The sequence below is a fragment of the Ptychodera flava genome, chromosome 19, assembly GCF_041260155.1.
Source record: "Ptychodera flava strain L36383 chromosome 19, AS_Pfla_20210202, whole genome shotgun sequence".
Lineage (NCBI taxonomy): Eukaryota > Metazoa > Hemichordata > Enteropneusta > Ptychoderidae > Ptychodera > Ptychodera flava.
In genome coordinates this window covers 21421603-21441396 of record NC_091946.1, presented here as the reverse complement: position 1 = coordinate 21441396, position 19794 = coordinate 21421603, and the positions used below count along the sequence as shown (strand labels likewise).

At 38.9% G+C, this 19794-nt stretch overlaps 2 protein-coding genes across 3 annotated transcripts in view; one reads left to right on the top strand and one right to left on the bottom strand.

Moving 5' to 3' along the window:
* Window positions 1–522: 522 nt before the first annotated feature.
* LOC139118883 (transcription initiation factor TFIID subunit 9B-like) lies at window positions 523–10301 on the bottom strand. Its single transcript, XM_070682437.1, has 6 exons — window positions 10121–10301; window positions 9237–9373; window positions 7595–7729; window positions 3598–3634; window positions 1945–2109; window positions 523–1460 (listed from the first exon to the last, which is right to left on the bottom strand). The coding sequence occupies exons 1-6, from the start codon at window positions 10269–10271 to the stop codon at window positions 1270–1272; spliced, it is 816 nt and encodes a 271-aa protein (XP_070538538.1). The 5' UTR covers window positions 10272–10301; the 3' UTR covers window positions 523–1269.
* Window positions 10302–14912: 4611 nt separating this feature from the next.
* The window catches only part of LOC139118882 (uncharacterized), a 33860-nt gene continuing 28978 nt past the window's right edge, over window positions 14913–19794 (top strand). The window contains exon 1 of one of the 2 annotated variants that reach the window (XM_070682434.1): window positions 14913–15234. In XM_070682434.1, the coding sequence (XP_070538535.1) occupies window positions 15074–15234 (161 nt within the window). In that variant the 5' untranslated portion in view covers window positions 14913–15073. The remainder of the gene's footprint in view (window positions 15235–19794) is intronic. The other variant, XM_070682436.1, reaches the window with a different exon arrangement.

Genomic DNA, 19794 nt, shown 5'->3' with positions numbered 1-19794 from the left:
CAACATTTTACCAAGTTCTATGAAGTTTTCTGTAATTTCTTTGATAATTTTGAACCAATTGAACATCACATTTCAGTGGCTACAGTAATTCATCAAAATTTTGGCAAAAATCTAAAAAAAAATTTGACCGGGGTATATTCTATAGAGGCGACAAAAATTGACTTAGGTGCTCAAAGGGTTAATATGTCAACATCCAAAGTCTGGAGAAATGTGTAGTAACGTGGGCCCTCCAAGTCATGAAAAATTTCTCCAAGACAAATGGAGGTACAGGCAGAAAGGCAAAATTGCGTACTACTGACATTTAAAATTTATGGTAAACACTGTTTTCAACAAGTAACATAAGGCGCTACACCTGTACATGTACATAGTCAGAGTTTTGATTTACACTGAACTCAAACTTTTGAACTCCCAATTGTCGTATGACTAGTGTTTCCAAAGCATCAGTTGGACCACTGCATGTGGAAATGGGGGGAGGGGGGGGGGGGGGGAAGGGGTGAAAGGCTTACAAAATCAGGCACACTCTTAATGCAGATTACGACTTTATTTCATTATGAATAAGAAAAACTGAGAAAAAAGGTGAACTGACTGTCTAAGTAATGTTTTGCCAGCATGGTTGCGGTAACATTAGTTCAGGGCCTATGTTGAGTGTACTTAAACAGACAACATCTATAAATATTGACAGAAGCAAATTTGGACATTCTAAAAGTCTTCTGTATGTCTCTATGGTAAAGCTACTCTCTCACTAAGATTCTTACATTGGCAAACTATCAGCTATTTGCTATACACTGTGAGGCCGTTTTTGTTTGCCCTGTATGATTGGTCAATTTTGTATAAAGGCAAAATTTCCCGTTGACAGTCAAAAGAGCTTACCAGTATGCTTTGAAATTGTCCCAAAACCCCTGCATTGTCCCAAGGGCTAAAATGGTGGGTTTTATCAAAGTGGAGATAATCTGTAGCTTGTATGACAAATTTCTGTCTACATTTCCTTGTTACCATTTATCAAATATACTGGACAAGTACATGTACATCTCTGATGGCATTTCAGTGCATTATTTATGTTAAAAAGACCGACAAAGCACTCCTGAACGTTCAGTTCAGAAACCTGGCTACACATTCAAGTTCTTCCTCCCTTGAAAGCTTTATTTACATCTGTTGCTATGGTATCAGTTATTTTCCCTTTCGTCTCTACGAATGATGGATAAAATCACGTCCAGCCGTCCCTTTCGTCCTCACAACTGATCACCATGACAACAGCTCCCTCCCATTTTCTCACTTCTCTTCCTCATCTTCCCGTTTCCTCTTGACCCCTGTTGTTGTTGTTGTTACACTCTGTGGCTGGGGTGACGTCACGGTTGTCGTATTGGGAATAATTCTGACTGTGAAAGGAGTCCCCGTTGGTGTTGCTTTTGACACTGGTGTAGTCATCACCGATGTGGGTTGCAGCATCGTGTTTGGAGTAGCTGCAATTACAAAGTAGATTCAGCTTTCAAGGTGGAAATACACTTCTAAGACTAAATGGATGCATTTTGTTTGAATTCTGTACCTTTAATATATTAAACGTTGGGTGTTCACAGAGAAAATCTATGCTTCAAAGGGGCTAAGTATTGACAACCGTCAGAATTTAGGGATCAACATTAATATTCGACTTTTGCTATGTTGAATCTTTTGAAGATGTTTTCTGCACAGGACATCTCTCAAAACACAAGACATTCGAGGGTCAAATGACTAACACTATTATTACAAAATGGCAATCTGTGTTCAGCAATAGTTACAAGGATTTATACATCAATGTTATTAATCAAATGAAAACTGGAGATATATTGACCTACACATTCAAAGACATTCAAAGGACATTGAGCTTAGTTTCCACAGAGTTCAACACTACACTGTTGTGAACTCTAACCCCTGGGGGAGGAAAAGGCATCAATCAAAGCTTGACCATACCTGGTGTACCCCTGACTTGGGTGGCTATCTGTGTGGTTCCAACAGACAATGCAGAGGCTGGCTTGTTTACTATAGTAACACCAGTGGGTGTGGTCACGGAAATCGGTGCAGATGGTTTTGTAGCTAAGCTGAGTGTGTGAATGGGCTTGTTCAGTGTTGTACTGCCTGTGAGGGGTAAAAATAACACGGATAATTGTCTTTACAATTCCTGACACTTCTGAGTTTGAATTGTCTGAACACTTTCCCAGTTGTCTTGATGCCTTACCATGGCCTGTACTTGATTTAAAGCTCCATATAGTAAGCTGTATCTTTTGGCTATTTTTTTCAGAACTTTTGTTTTGTGGTTTCCCTACACTTTCTGCATTGAATCCCTAAACTGTAATTTAATACCAAGTATTTTCATATCAACACAACCTATATGAGTATAATCTCCATTGTTATTGTTGAAAATAATAATATATAATCTCCATTGTTATTGTTGTTATTGTGTTCAAGTCCGGACTAGAATTCATTTACAAACAATAAACAATGATCACTACACACATACAAGACTAGTGTTGACAAAAAGAATACTCAAAATTTCAGCATGACAATCAGATTAGGGTCAGATACGGTAGTTGATATACACAAACAGAATACTGAAAAACTTGCCACAAGTTACAGCTTATACAGACTTCTTAGACATTTTTTAAGAAATTACTAGAATTGCTACAACCTGCAATCATCCGACCAACAATCTCTCACATGATCTGCTGCTCATGTGAGTAACAGTCTATCATGTAAACTACCCCGGTTGCCTTCCTTGAACATCTTTAAGGAGGACTTGGGAGCTTTTTTACTTTTTGTGCTCTTGTTCAGTACATTAGAACAACATATTGAAATCGATTTTGGCACTGTAATGTAGAGATGCCTTTGATGAATGGATTGATTGCTGTAGTTTATTACCTACAACCCTTTCACCACAATGGTTTAGCCCAATGCTATTGTTTTCAAAGTAAGTGTGGACCTGTGTACAGGGCTTAAGGGATGAACAGCTCAAATGCAGACTTGTACACAGCTAGCCATTGATAAATAGCCTGCAAGCCTGTGGGTCAAATTTACCTCTCCATACCTGCACGCATTATTCAGAAAAGATAAAGTCAAAATGCGCCTCAGAAACAGATACGCGGACTCTCAAACTTTTATATTTCTTTTCTGATCTGCCACTTGTGGGAGCTCATTCTAAAGTTCTTGGAGAAAGAAAAATTTTCATGATCTTGGTTTTTTCAAAAATCAGAAATTTTATTTTTTTCCATAGAGTTACCACACGGATGGTGGCCATTTTGAATTTCAAATATTGATAAAACTTTGGTAATTTGTTTCTCTAGTTCTAAAATTTGCACAGTGACCCCTGATTGTCATTCTTAATTTTGAAAGAGCATGATTGAAAGATTCCTTGAGACAAGTTTGAGCAAAAATTTACGTCTTTCACTTTCAATGTGCATACTACGGTACCTTAATCAGCAAAAGCCTATCATTGAAGTACCAGGACTGGATCCAACAAACTTGAAAAAATTCAAATCTGATAAATATGAGGATTTTCTGGTTTGGCACAAGTGATAAGGATAATCAACAACTCTATTTGCCTCTGTGAGTTTATAACAGTGGACTTACCGTGTGCTAGATTAATTCTTGGAATGGTCAACGTTGGCTGAAAATAAAATAAGAAGATAAACATACTTTCAGCACAAGTACTTCCCTTTCACCACCATGGTTTGTCCCAAATCTATTGTTTTCTATGGTTAAGTTGGACCTGTATACAGGGAACTGGGGGTGAAAGGGTTAAGGTAGAATGTGCCCCAGGGACAAAGTTTTGGACTCAAAAAATATCTAATGCCTTGCTAGTCTGCTGCTCACATGCTTTATTTTGATGTCTGTCAAGTAAATGAGTTGTTAATATCTCGTTTTTTTTGTGAATATCAACAATTCAGTATTTAATTTTTTCTGTAATATTAAAAGAAGATACATGCCAGGAAATGCCAAGACAATTTGACCGGTTGACCTCGCTGTTAATTTTATGCAGGAAATTACAATAACAATGCTTGGTCGAATGACGTAGTGCCTTGAGGGCGGGATCGCCAGTGGTATAGGGGGAGGAGTACCTTCCCGATGGTGATAAGTGGTGCGGATTACCGTCGCCTAGGTGACTGGCGTATACGCGTGCCAAAAGACACCTATGGTTGATTTCCGGTTGACCAGTCTGATGGCAGAGTTGCAAATACCTGGACTGAACCATTTGGTTTTTGTGGGTGTCGGTGGTACTTTGACAATAAAAGTAAAGATGCACAGATATTGAGTTTATTGTCTTGTTTATGAGCGGCCAGTATTTCCAACAGCATGAATTACATGCATTTGCCCTAGAAGAAATAAATAATTTCGAATAAAACATCGCGAATGTAACCACATTCCTTAAGCTCGACGTACACTTAAGTGCCCCAAAGAACCATGGAATCACCCGACTTTCGATTGAAGAGATGAGTTTTGCCAAACCGCGTATACAGAAAAAGTGGCAGATGACTTTATTTTTAGAATCATAGACAGTATAGCGAGATGTAAAAAATATGAAAGAGGCTCCCCACCTAACTATCCTAAATGTTTTTGTGTCGAGTTTGTGTTTGATTCGTTTCGAAAATGTGTTCCTACATTCTTATCCGATTGTGTGTGTTAATAAAAATGTTTGTTTCGCTTTGGATATTTGTAGAGAAGTTTGGATTAGTGTGTACGGTAATGTTTTGTTTGTGTTAGCAGCTTCAGATTGCATTCGCATGGCGAGACGCAGCCGGACCTATGTTGTTACAAAAGTTGATAGAGTCGCCCTTTGACACTCACGTTTCGAAACCCGAGTGTGGTTTCTCATCAGTCGCAGTGTTTATTCATTCCTTAGTTTGTGTTTGTGAAAATTTATTTTAATGCATTTTAGTAATCTTGCTTTTCGATTAGCGAGGCAAGTATATTAATTTTTGGTCACGTTGTGAGTCCGTTTGGTGGTTCGGTTGTTTGTTCTAGTTTCTTTACTTCGGTAAATTTTGTTTTAACTGGTGTGTCTTTTAGATTTTTGCAGAGGTTTATGAATTTTTAGGAAATTAGTACCACTGCGGGTACGGATTTTATGTTTATTTGATCAAGATACTTACAAGTATCCTGGTTGATGTGCTTGTTCTCGTACATTTTGATTAATAGTTCGTTTACTTTGTTTACTGTTTGTTCTTGCTTGTTGTGTATAATACTGAGTGTTGCGTAATTGCCTTTCGCATTCGAGTACGTAATCGTTTGTGTTGACAATGACGAAAACCCACCCCAGACCCTTGTCGAAGGGTTTTTTCCGAAATTTGTCTATGTTTGCAAGCTGGTTTATCGCGATTCTTTTTTGAAAGGGTATCTCTAGAAGTGCGAGTTTAGCAGCTTCAGATAGCTTTCAAGTTTTTGTTTTTTGTTGTTCATGGAGCCCAATTTGACTTTTCTTTGAATTGGTGTTGTTGCGATTGTTTGTGTCTCACGATGTAGCGTTGTCACATTTTACGACTTTATTTGTTGAAATCTTGAGGTGGTTTTATTCTGTTTGGTTTTGTTGGTGTCCGAATTAATTTTAAGGCTTTTGCCTAGTACTATTTTACGGAGTTTCATAGTTTGAGCGATGATAGGCTGTTGTTGAATTTCATGTTGCTGTTGGCTTTTCTTTGGAAATAGCTGATTTATTTCCATGGCCATTTTTCCTGTTACGTTACGGTGATTGTTTATTTTGTATTCAATGTTGTGTTTCAGTTGTTTGTTATGTGTACGATTTCGTTATTTCTTTTAAGTGTTTGTGTGTTCTATGTCATTTTATGGGGTTTTTTTTGGTAGTTCTCTTTTTAGAATATTTGGTGGCCCTGAAAAGGGCCGCTTGGTATTGGTTTTTGTTAGTGCTTGGCGCGTTTGTTTTGGCGATAAGCCTAGCTTTTTTATGCTTCTTTTCGCCGATTCGATGTGCTTGGTGAGTAGGTGTTTGCCGCCTTCTTGTCACTGTGTGTGCGTACATGGACGGTCTGCATAGCCCTTGAATGTGGTCTCGATTTTACAATCAAACTTACAATTTAGGAGTATATATCAAAACTGATAAATGATTTATGTTTTCACATGGATTCACAAAAAGTTTTGCCCCGGTGTTCATTTTTGGCCTAGGAATTCCATCTACCCACCCTTTGCAGAGTAGTAAGCTTATGGGGCAAGTAAACATGGATGCGCCGGTGCGATTCAACGATCAGCCTGTATATCGGATCGAAAGTCAACAATTTTACGGCTCGGACTATGATTTTATAAGTTTATACACAGTCCCTCGTGGATAGAGGGACTGTGGTTTATATAAAAAGTATAAGGCGCGGGGTATTATATATTGACTGATTACTGTAGCTACAGATAGGGGTGGTTTTCACCGTGGGCAGAACTCGGTGCAATGATACTGAACTTTAATAGTAAGCCTGTCACCTTGAAGGTAATACTGTAGGTGAAACAAGGACTTCAAACGCACGATGGTACAAACAACACCACAAGTGAAACGTACACATAGAAATACACGCGTTCCTACGTTGTGCCCACCCGGGCCACGCGATTAAAATATGACTGATACTGCTGGATAGTGTTAATTGGGTCGGTAAACAGTCAATTAATAGTTTAATTGACTACCTGGGTGATTGGCAGGTCGTGTCCAACGACGCATATGCAAAGCAGGCCAAAAGACAAAAGCCCCCAAAGATATTGACAGCTGGCCAGGGGTCACCATGAATACATAATGACGCTTCACTATGCAGAAATGCGTAGTCAAGCCCTTCTTAACCGGTCAAATCCTCTTGGCATTTTCCCTCATGGCTGCCATATCACATTTCAAATTCTTAGTAAAATATTAGTGTAATTTGTAACTGTAGAACAGTGAAACATGTCCTAATCTAGCCCTGCCTAAACTGGAAACCTGTCTAAACTGAACCCTTTTCCCAGTCCCTTTCCAATAGAACTCTATGTCAAAATGACCTCTATAAACCAAACACCTCTCCAAACCGAACAATTTTCTCAGTGCCTGTAGGGTTCGGTTTAGACAGGTTTTACTATAGAATAATTTGCATGTTGAACCCTGATTTGTATCCTTGCTTGTGCACAAAAATGATTTAAGGTTTTCATTCGGAAATTTCGAGTAAAGGTTACCCTTCAAAACTTAATTTTTGTATTCAAAATCAGTCCTGATGACACTTTCAACTCATGAAAATCTTGCAATAGTTGCTGAGAGAAAATGTGGACTTATTCAGTTACATTTTTACCCCGTAAATTTTGAAGTGTCTGAAGCTTTGATCAGGCACCTACAAATTTTTTTTTTCAATTTCTGCGGATGTCGGCTGTACAAAACATTGGTAGTGCAAAAAGTTCACATCTGTTAGACTTGGTTTCTGTCATTTCTTTATCCAACACCAGAGGTCACCCTTGAAAACTACTATTACACTGAGTATTTCCACTTTTACACAAATACATGTAGCTGGACTACCTGCAATCCCATTTGAGCTGTCGGTAGCATCCTCTTTAAAAGACTTGGGATGTCAGCGATCACACAGAAATTTGCAACTGGGAAGAAGGGAAATTGTTTTACCTTTTTGTGAAGATTTTTCAACTTGTAATTTACAGCAGACAAACAGTATCTATCTGGTGGTAATCTTGGACCATTGTGTGGTTTGATCAATGGCAATGGTATACTGTTTTTCTGTCTGGCAATCTCCATCAATAACTGTTCGGATAAAAAAAAAAAAAAAAAAAAAAATATATATATATATATATATTATATATATATATATATATATATATATATATATATATATATATATATATATATATATATATATATATATATATATATATATATATATATATATATATATATATTCACTCGCATAGGGAGTAAATCTCCTGAGTGCTCATATTGAGTCTTACCACACAACAGCAGTCTGTACCTTAATCAGATTATTATTATCATATACCTATGCCCTGTATTGTGTCTGTACTGAGTTCAGTGACATGATTTATCATGTTGATTTGCATGTCAATAAAGTGATATGCCTTGTTGATTTGCATATGAAAGGAATGATCAGCGCGTCTTTCTTTCATTCAATTGAATATTTGCATATGAAAAAGTGATACGACCTGTTGATTTACATAACAAAGCCTGATACGGCCTGTTGATTTGCATACCGGACTACTTACATGGTGGCGCCCTAATCAAAACAAACCATGGTGCCCGTCTATGATTTTGACTTTGACTACGATATCATGTCTGATCTCCAAAAGTGGCAGGGTTTTGAAGCATAGGGAAATGCGGGGTAACTAAATAAAACACATGTGTCGACCTGCTAGTAGTGCTACCAATTTGAACAAATTAAAGAGCAGAGCATTACACCGTACGGGCACTGACAGATTGATGACAGACCAGCTGTTCCGTTCGTGCATAAGCACAGCCGCGCAGACGACAAGCAAAAGTGCTAACAGACATGTCGGAGGACCGGCAAATTCAAAAGCACAACTTCAAAAATATCATGTATTCATGGTAAATGCGTTCTGGAAAATAATGCCAAACACTAGATATCCTACATGTTTGATGACAGAGTTCAAGCATTTCTCTGCTCAACCGTAAAATAATTGTCAATGAGCCAGCTGATAGATTACGTCAGACGCTTGTATATCAATCCGCCTTAGCAAGATGACGCAAATAAATGTAGTCCATCAAGAAAAACCACAGTGAAACGTCTCATATTTTAATATACGAGATTTATTCATTCAATAACGTGGGCATAGGTATAGATAAAGAGGTTATCCCTCGATATCACCTCTTGGTAGGGTCGTATTGCTGCTCGTGCAGTTGTGGGCCACATCACACTCGTCTTCGACTCGTGTGATGCGGCCCACAACCGCACTCGCAGCAATACAACCCCACCAAGAGGTGATATCGAGGGATAACCTCATAATATTTCATAAGAAAGGAAAACCTCTAGTATACAGTATGTCGCTCAGAGTCGCAGCTAGTTAGTAACCTTGCATGAATGAGAATATCATGTGTAGCAACATCATTTTAACCAGAAAACTAACTTTAGATTACAGCAAAATGTAACGCTATCAGACATATTGAAGAAAGATGATGAATCAATCAACAACTTTTAGATAACAACTCCCCATTAGTTCTGAGACTAACTTCAAACTTTGAAGGAAAGTGACAGCCAAGTGTATTTCTCAGTCTTACTCACATCTCTAGGGGGCGGTGTTGTGAATGAGCGATCCATCTGATGTTGGATCGAAAGCTTCACATCATCTGCATCCACTGATTTCTTACCGCTGTGTTGTGAATACACCTTTGCATCATCTAATATATTGGTAACATATCCTACAAGGAGATAAAATAATTTAAGTGCCTAAAAAGCTATTTATCAATGCACTGAATACTAAAGAGATATGGAATGAAAAATTCATTAGATCTAAAGTTCTAATCAACTACACCTGCCTGAACATCAGGTAACGTATACAGTTTGTTGAATATTGCCCGTCATGCTAAGCAAAAATTCCATACAATTAGATTCTCATATTCTGTTTTTGTTCTACATTACAACGTATTCCTAGCCCTGCGTACGATGCTGTGTGTTCCCGGCGTTATATTTATTGCCTTCCAGGACAATGCCGGGAACACAGCATCGTACGCAGGGCTAGACGTAGCTGCAGTACAGTAGCTCGAGGTTTTGCCTGGGTATTTAAGTCGGACGGTAGCCCCACGAGTATGGCGAGAGTGTCCGGCTTTGGCTACGGTGGGAGGCGGCGTTGCCAAAGCCGGACACTCTCGCCATACTCGTAGGGCTAGGTCGGACGGCAACTAGGAATCGAATAACTAGTATCAATGCCAACCGTGTATATTTCTAAGCTAGTCCATACATAATTAAAGGAACTTAAATAAAGTAAAGATTTTGCACCGCTATGCTGAAATTGTAGTTTATTCAAATTTTGAAAGCTTACGAGGGCGAAATTAGTCATATTTTTCGAAGTAAACACTTGCTTTCAAAACAAAGCCAATCTGAGACTGAAAACCATTGCACCTTCGTTGACTATACACTCGGTTAATCACTACCGTAATTTCACTTACTGTATGTGAATTCCAACATTTGATTGATAACACGCGGTTCATAATCTGTTATTCCCATATCTTTCAGTATAGCTGCCATTACTTGGGCATCTCGTGGGGAGCTTTTCGCTGGCTGTGGTGTTGCTGTAGCAGTGTTCGTGGGCGCCGCCATTTTGAAATTGGTTCTCCTGGGAAATGCGCCCTCACATAATAAGTGCTGTTCTGATAACATGGTTTTCAAAAATAGGGTAGGTAGGTCGGCCGGGATTTTTTTTACAAAATATTTCATCTTTAAATATGCACTTTTCAGGGGTTCAGGGCGATCAAACACTGGCCACAACATTTCCAGAAAAAAGTATCATACATATAAAAGGAATAAAAACATAATAGACATTCTAGCTCAAGCAAAAATCAAATGCCAGGTAACGTTTTTTTCCTTCCTTTTTTTTTGACTTCCGTGTTTAGGGTCGGCAGGCAAAAAATAGGGTAGGTCGGGTTATCGGAATAGAACAATTGTTTTTCTTTGGCCTTAACAGTCGATCACTTTTTATTTTAACAGTATTTTTGAATCTGAATACAATATAACTTTGAATACGGAAAATCTTGAGAAAATACGGGTAAACCAATCTCAGCACATGTGAAGATTCCAGCTTTCAAATTACTCTTATTTCTCTAATACCGCACGGGTTATACTTTTTTGGAAATAACACAATCATCTTTGTAATGTTTTCTCCCAGTCCAGATATCAAGCGATTTCAGGTATAACGTTCAGAATGAGACCTTTGTACGTAGAATATGTGATCTGCACGTATAGTTACCATGTTGAGTACCGTTGCTACAGTCACACGGTAGCAACCCGTATCGCGGTGTTAACGCGGTGTCAAACCAGGTGAATTTGGCATATATTTGTCAATACACTGTATTAAACAATGCTGAAAGCTTATAAGGTGGACGATTAACCTCGTGTAATACACCTAGGTAGCGCATGGATGTGTAGTGTCATCGGCTTTTGACACCATTAAAGAGACGAGGATAGTTCGACAATCCTAGTCGGTCTTTCAGCCATTTTCACCTGTCCACTATAGTTTCAGTGGGTCATTGCGTGTTATTTGTTTCAATCTAGAATCTGTAAATTCCCGGTATAGTCTACAACGTGTTCACAAAATTTGGTTTGTCATTTCGCCTGTGTGTTGATTAATAATTATGACAAATTTATGCACCCAAGGTAGAATTAGGCTCGGGGACAAATATTCAGACTCTCAATTTTGTTTCATCAGGTATTTTCTGATCTACAACCTGTTGGTGGGGCCCCATTTTAAAGCTCTAATTGAAAAAAATTTACACCGTCTAGAATTTTTTTCCTCCTCGTAAGAGATGGCGGCCATTTTGAATTTCAAATCTTTGTAAATGTTAGATAACTTGTTTCTCCAGTTTCAATTTGAAACTTTGAACGGTGATCCCATATTTTTATTGTTGATCATTGAAAATTTCATTGAGGAAAGTTTTGAGCAAAAGTTTCAGTCTTTCACCTCCGAGAAGCAAACGACGTTTTAAAATGTGGGCATGGTGGTGTCTACCTTGTTGGATGACAGTATCGACTACAGTTCATGTAGATGAAGCCAAGATTTCGGGGCCGACTCGCAGCGATTTCGAAGCTGTTATCCAATTGGTTGGCAGAATCGTACCGTTATAATGAAATAATACAAATAAACTCCCTAAGTTGCTGTGAATAGTGACAATCGACCAATCAGATATAACCTTGCAAACACGCTGCGAGTCAGCCGAGATTTCGACTTCATATGTGTGATGTAAGCATTTGGGGAAAAGCACTGAAAATATAATTCAGGCAGAATATATGCGACAACCTAAGGCAGTATGCACCTCGAAAGTGTAAGACTGAATCTTTTGCTCAAATTTTCATAAAAGAAACTTTCAACCATTCTCTTACCAAATCAACAATCAAAATTTGGGGTCATCGTGCAAAGTTTTGAACAAGCGAAACAAAATAAACAACATTTTCAGATATTTGAAATTATCAAAATGGCTGCCATCTCTGTGGTAACTCTGTGGGGAAAATACATTTTCGATTTTCAAAAAACTAAGGCGGCGAAAGTTTTTCTTTCTCCAAGAGCTTTAAAATCAGCGTTCACAAGTGCTGGATCAGAAAAGAATTGTAGACATTTGAGTGTCCGAATATGTGTCCCCGTGGCGCGTCCGGCTAGCTTAAAACTTAACTGGCAATTCTTCAAGTTTCTACATACTCGCTTTTTGTCCAACGACAGTCTATTGACGAAAAATGTCAAAACTGTCAAGACACGGAAAAACAACACGGATGTGAACTAAATGCTTGAAAATCTCCCATAAACATTTTCATATAACGTGCAGTATGCATCCAGCGGGATTATCGTTTGATATTTACACACACCCTGTTTCCGGGATACTGCAAAAGAGGTAGAATATTTCTGATGAGTGCCATCCTTCACAATGTATCATTCTTAAATAGACAGCAGCCCATGGTGGCTTTTGGTAATGCAATGTACATACGAGTTAATGGGGTTAGGCTTGACAAGCGCATAGGCTACTTTCCAGGCCCCATATTACCACTGTAGGCCAACTGTAATTCACATTTTATTATGTTACTGTAAGTTTTAAAATATGGCAATGATAATTATGATGATGACAATGTTGTCCAGGCAACAAGTATCACGTTGGATTTGCTGTCATCTGTACCGTCACTCTGAACGATCTTAATCGTACATTCAAAGTGGACGGCGGACTTTGATATATTTATTTTTCATACCTATAGTAGGGTAAGCTGCATACAACTTGAGTTGAGCGCATTGAATCTGTTTTGTCCCAAAAGACCCAGCAGTCTTTACATTGAAAATCCTAAATTAATGCACCCTGTCAACTTTTCAATTTCAAGCCGATTCGTTTGTACAGGGAGGTAAAGATAAGCTCTATACATGGGAATTGTGCATGCTTTCGAATTCCTATCAAATGACGTCTTTTTTATAAGAGTATTCAGTTGATTCCATGCACAACTAATTTGGTGAAGTGGTCAATGCGCCATTTCTCCCCATTTAAAGTGCACACACTATTTTACCAACCCTGGATCGTCCCGTGAACCAATATACTAAGTTAGTATGTAATAGATATCTTTCACATGCTGGAAGTTTTTTCTTTCCCTTTCGATGACTTGAGTTTATGATGTCGTAAGGATTCCTCCGTGCGAAAGCAAGCGTTCAGTGACGTGAACCTCACCTATGCGTACGTGCGCGTACTCGTCATCGCTGCCTACATAATGAGGGACGCCGACGACTTCTCTTCCCCTCAAAGCCAATCAAAGAATGCAAATATTATATTAATATGGTTATGAATGTACTCAATGCACTATGTCTCAAATTATGTTATGATGCCCTGTTCCATTTGGTGGAATTTTTGTGTTCCCAGGTCACCAGACTTCTGGTCAAGCATTTCAAAAATATTTGGTTTATTGCCATAGCAAACGACAAAAACATTTTTTTTTATTGCACAAAGTCGGCTTGAATCTTAGAAGCACACGTACGCTTGATCAATACTGCACAACAATGGTACAAAGAACCTCAGTTTTCAGCTGGCTCAGAGCTGTCAAATTCGGACTGAGACTGATGTAGCTTGAATTGAACGAGATAAAAAGGAAAGACTTGCTATTCGATGGCATCGGTGGAGTCGAGAGCGATTTGGCGTACACATAGAGTACCTTGTAAGATTTCTCACCAGTCAAATTGTGTTTTATTAGTTTCAAACTTGTTACGTACGTCCTATGAAAAATTTCATTCCTCTGCTATAAAAGTCTAAATATTCGAATGTAGCGGTCAGATGTCCGCACTGAGCATTACTCGTCCACAAGACTGATGTCAAACGCTTCCTGTCGGATTGTGTGACATCATGACTTCCACTGTATACATAGGAAGTGTAGTTAAGGCATGATACATGTGAGAGGATCTGATTTATCGATTTAAAAACTATTAATACCCTTCGGAAACACTCCCTCCCAGTTAGAGCCTTAGTAGTCATGGCTTTATTACCCTCGCCCCTCTCCAAGTTTTAGTCTTACTATATTACTTCGACAGCTCTTCAATGTCCATCTATATATATCCGTTTATGAAGGAGACTATAGCAAATCGCAATGAACTATGTTAGTAGTGTACCAGTTTTCCTGTTCTTTTTTTTACTTTTTTGTTGGATACGCTCAGTAATTGCGGCCTTTCATAGTTCATTCCACGCTCTGAACGACTGTCTGCATGTTTAACGTTAAAAAAACACTTCGTTTACATTCGCCGCCTTTCTCCTAGATGTGCCTTGCTGTCAAGTCGACTGTTCCATTTCCCACTATTCTCCAGAATAGCTGGATGTTCTTTCCTGTTTTATACAAGTTCGGGGATACAGTCTGAAATCTTTCATACAGTTCACTTTGCAGAAATCTGTTGTATCTGAAGTGCGGTGCATTATATGAGAGAGAGAGAGAGAGAGAGAGAGAGAGAGAGAGAGAGAGGAGAGAGATGAGAGAGAGAGGAGAGAGAGAGAGAGAGAGAGAGAGAGAGAGAGAGAGAGAGAGAACTTACTTCGATGCACATGCAAAAAAGACTGTTCGTTCCATTATTGCGAAGCTGAATTATATTCACGCATATTTATTTGTTTATTTGTTTATTCGGTTGGTTGGTTGGTATCAAAGCTATGCCAAAGTATTTACATGTATCAGGATTGCTTCTATGGATACCAAGTGGCACGACGATGACAAATTTAAATAACACTTAAATCAAATCTATTTATTTATATTAAAACAGTGCAGGGTTCCATACCAAGTTTCCGCATATGTGCAGAGTTGTCTAAAGTGCCCCGTTTTTAAGCGGTCGTTTTGTTTCTGATCAAAAGGTTAGCCAGAAGTCATATTTTTCAACACAAACTCTTTGTCAGGGTCCACTGTGAACCATGGGCGATTCGACAGCTATGATAAGTGTCTGTCCTATTGAAAAGTTTCGGAACAAGCCACCACCAGATGTGTTCCTTGCCGGTTACGGAAAGATCCGTCATGACTCCAGCAAAGTGACCGTGTTGGTCGATGAAACAATGGAATTTCCCGGTCTCGGAAAGTAAGTATGATTACTTTGAACGGTACAAGTAGCATACACTTTTTGCATTTGCTCACCAACGTACCTTGGTTTAGTTATCATCTTGCCGACGGAGATACAGGCACGCGGAAGGATTGTTTACGGGCGTTGCCCCTGCCAACAGCCAACATATTGACACAGATTTGATCGTGCATCGAGATATGAAGGGACGATTAAGGGTGCCGCCGCTATCTGAGACAAGGTACACGTCTATCATCATAAAATATATCCAACAATTCAGCTCGACGTGACTCCCCAGTCGCGGGGCCACAGTCAAAGGAAAAAAGTTGATGAAGTTAAGCCACGCGAGTCTTCAATTTTTTTCGAAGGAACGTTTCATGTAGCATTGCATTATCCTGTCGTGCATAATCTCCAAAGAATGGCACGTACGAACTGCGAAGGTATATCTGTAAGATAGCTGGTACCTTGATGTTTGATCTCATCATATAAAGTAGAGAAACTCAAAAGGTAGATTGCACATCAGGGACGTTCAGACTCAGATTTTTACAGTACTTTGATGGTATGCTCTGAAGCCTTTAGGGTGAATGAGGTTTTCATCGTCATACGATTGTGAAACTTGAGATGAAAATTCAACCTTTCCCGTTAGAACTAACTTTAAGATATTGGCAATTTTGAATTTTCGAATATCGGCGACAAATTTCAGAAAATTGTTTATAAATTACTTGCTTCATTTTTATACTTGACTTTGAATTAGGATAATTTACAAATTCCTTGAGAAAGGTTTGTGAAAATGTCTAAATTTTTCAGCATCGAGTCGGAGGCGCGTGCTACCATATTTGCAGGAGGAGAGGTATAATATCTAAAACATTTAGAAGTTCACGGAAAAAGAAAACTAAAACAATTGTAAATTAAAAAACTTCAAAAATATCGAAATTTTAGTTTTTTTATAATACATATTTACATCTACATTCCGAAGTGCACTTTCCCATGAGATGAACTCCGTTAGTGAGTTTGTAAGGGGCCGTGGATAATTAAAACACGCGCACGGTAAACGCAATCTCTGTTTTCAGGGGGAGGGGATTTGGCTGTATTTCGATTAACGTGCGCAAAATCGCACTTAGACTACATGATTTTATATCGCACTATCTCGCTACACGTTTTTATGTATCGCAAAATATCACTATATTGCTTATTGGCGTGTACCAGGCTAGACAGCAAAATCCGTCGCTTGAGGGCGTTCTCTACGCTCTCCCCTCTCACACAGGAGGGGAGTGACGGATCTTTCAGTCCAGTACCTGGCCTGCGCAATGAGACACCGACGCTACACCAGCATTCTTTCGAAATGCAGTATACGGTATGTTCAAAGCCGTTTTTGAGCAATATTAATTGTTTCTAGTGAAGTCCTTTATGTTTTACATCTCTAATTGTGAAAGTTCGTGAAAATTTCCGTGTAGCTAGATGAAAGTGCTAAATATGTCTCTTACTACTGTTATACAGGTATATAAAGTAAAAGTCATCTATGATTCATTGTGAGTATTCGAATGGTTGCCCATCGTCCGCTAGCGCAGGTCGTTAATTCGAATATGGTTTCTGATTTCGGGGAGCATCAAGCTGCTCGGACAAGAAACCTTGGCAAGCAAAGATGACGTTGTTTTGAAAACGAGATGCTGGTATTGACAATGACAGGGTAGTCCGGAACAGTGACACTTCGATGAAGATGGGTTTTTTTCGTGACGATGACGTTCGCGACTTGCGACTACGGGATACCGGAGTGGGAGGCCAAACCTGTCCCTTACAACCGTTGCACGCCAGCTAAAGTCACGACATAGGTGACAGATCTGTCGTTAATAGAACACTTCTACGACTTTCTGACTTTCTGTCCCCTTATCCAGAACTTCTTGGGTATTATCAAAGTAAGCCGCAAAAAGAGAAATAATAAAAATGTCATTGCAAAGTACCTTATACTAAAATGTGAAATTATAGAAAAGCGTAGTCAACGGTTACATGCACATTTTCAATTATATTTGCTTCGAGTAAAAATCCAATGTGTATTGCTTTTTTCGGGGGAGGGAGATTGATAGCGTTGAATGTATTAGCACTATGTAATAAAAAAACCCAAATATTTTAGCCCGAATTTTCCTCGATAAGTTAATATATTCTCATTCATCATCAAGAATAAAAATCAGCAAAATCCGTCCAGGGTTTTTTTGATCAGACAAAAATGTAGAGACGGAGAGACACAGACAGAGCGAGACAGACATACAGAGATAGAAACGGGAAGCAGAAAAAGGGCTGGCATAAATAGTCTTGAGTGAAATTAATCACATAACTGTCATTCCAACTTTTCCCCACACAGAAACTGGGCAGTTTGGATTATTCATACCTATCTTAATCCTACTGTTCGTAATGTTTATGTCGTAAACATATCTATCGCACACTTTAAACACCTTTCCCGGGTTCTTGAACCCGGTTGGTCAAAATTGGCTGTTCTGGCCTTTTTGATCACCCCTCTTAAAATGCTTGGATAGTTGACTTGGAAAAAGTTTCATTAGCAGTTAAGACAAACACCGGAGACATCATGAGACACGAACAATCGCAACAACACAAATTCAAAGAAAAGTCAAATTGGACTCCACGAACAGCAAAAAATACAAAAACCTGAAAGCTATCTGAAGCTGCTAAACTCGCACTTCTAGAGATACCCTTTCAAACAAGGAAACAAACATGTCGCGTGCCCAAAGAATCGCGATAAACCAGCTTGCAAACAGTAGACAAATTACCATAAAAACCCTTCGACAAGGGTCGGGTTTGTCTTTGTCAACACAAACAGTAAACAAAGTACACGAAGTATTAAACAAAATGTACGAGAACAAACACATCGATCATGATACTTGTAAGTATCTTGATCCAGAAAACATAAAATCCGTACCCCGCAGTGGTACTTATTGCCTAAAAATTCACAAACCTCGGCAAAATTCTAAAAGACACACTATTCAAAACAAAATTTACTGAAGTAAAGAAACATAGAACAAACAAACTGAACCACCAAACGGACTCACAACGAGACCTAAACATTAATATACTTGCCTCCCTACTCGAAGAGCAGACCACTAAAATGCATTAAAATAATTTTTTACAAACACAAACTAAGGAAAGAATCTACACTGCGACTGATGAGAAACCACACTCGGGTTTCGAAACGCAAGCGTCAAAGGGCCACTCTATCAACTCCGGCTGCGTCTCGCCATAAGCTTTCCCCACACAAACAAAACATTACCGTACACACTGATCCAAACTTCCCTATAAATATCCGAGGCGAAACAAACATTTTTGTTAACACAAACAATCGGATAAGAATGTAGGAACACATTTTTGAAACGAATCAAACACAAACTCGACACAAAAACATTTTAGGTGGGAGCCTCTTTCACACTTTTTACATTCATTGCTCTTGTGTGGGGGGTTGTCAACCTGATGTAATCGCAAATCCTCAGATTTCCATCTGATATAAGTATGTACGTAAACAAGAAAAGTAAACTCATGAATTTTAATAGACGGGGTGGCTATGACCAATTTCAAGCCAGATTGGTCACAGCCACCCCGTCTAATAGGACTATAAGTCTGTGTGGGGAAAAGTTGTCATGTAGCATTTCTAAGGTCTGTGTGGGGAAAAGTTGTCATGTAGCATTTCTAAGTGAACAAAATTGATGAACTTTCGTTTTCTTTTGAAGAGAGATTTTTCGCACTTTACATTTCGCATATTACATTTTATGTCTCATTTCTTGCTGTAGTCAATTTTGTCTCCTTCCAGAGAGCTTTGATTTTGATACCGCAAAGTATCAAATTCAGACTAGTTTGCCAAAAGCAACTATAGGATTTATGCCACCTCTAACTATTGTCGAGCCGAACTTTATTACAATATTGATTATTTCATTCCCCCCTCCGAGCACAAGAAATTGCTTTTTACACCAATATTGTAGGAGTTGTTCTTGTAATGAGATTTAAACAAAACACGTAAATAAACAGTACCCGTAGATTCCCGGTCTTTGCGCCCCCCTCCCCCCAACAAAAATACACCACGAGAAATATGAAAGTAAATTAAACGCCATCATGCGGAACTAACCGTAGAAAAAGATATCTAAGCTGTTTCATATTCAATGACAGTCATCGTTGACTTCGGTCATTAGAAGGAAAAAAAGCTGGCCAATACAGCCATGGGCTAATTCTGTGTTTAACTCAAGTACAACGGTCACCCAGGTTTTCGCGAAATCCTAATTCCCCAATTTGAAACTGCTTAGCCGCGCTGTCATGATAAGGGCTTCATTGTTAATGGCCCGATATTTCCCTCTCTTTTACGCTTCAAAAACTGGCAGTGTTATACCGGGTTTCTTCAACTACAAAAGGGAGACGGCGTTCTTTGAATGAAAGGCAATAGGCTTATAGTGCTTCTGAAGGACGAAAGATTTCGCTGTGTTAGCACCAAGAAGCGTACATTTTGATGACATTATCGCTCGTGCCTTTCGGTGTTGAATTTCACGGTATGCAATCTGACGTAACCTATAGTGAGCTATGACGTGATCG

Bases quoted from the DNA above. Each gene is read 5' to 3' on its own strand.
- LOC139118883 (XM_070682437.1), bottom strand. From the start codon at position 10,271: ATGGCGGCGCCCACGAACACTGCTACAGCAACACCACAGCCAGCGAAA. The intron at 7,730-9,236 runs GTGAGTAAGACT...TTATCCGAACAG, and splicing joins CAACACCGCCCCCTAGAGAT to TTATTGATGGAGATTGCCAG. The intron at 1,461-1,944 runs GTATGGTCAAGC...TTGTAATTGCAG, and splicing joins CCAAGTCAGGGGTACACCAG to CTACTCCAAACACGATGCTG.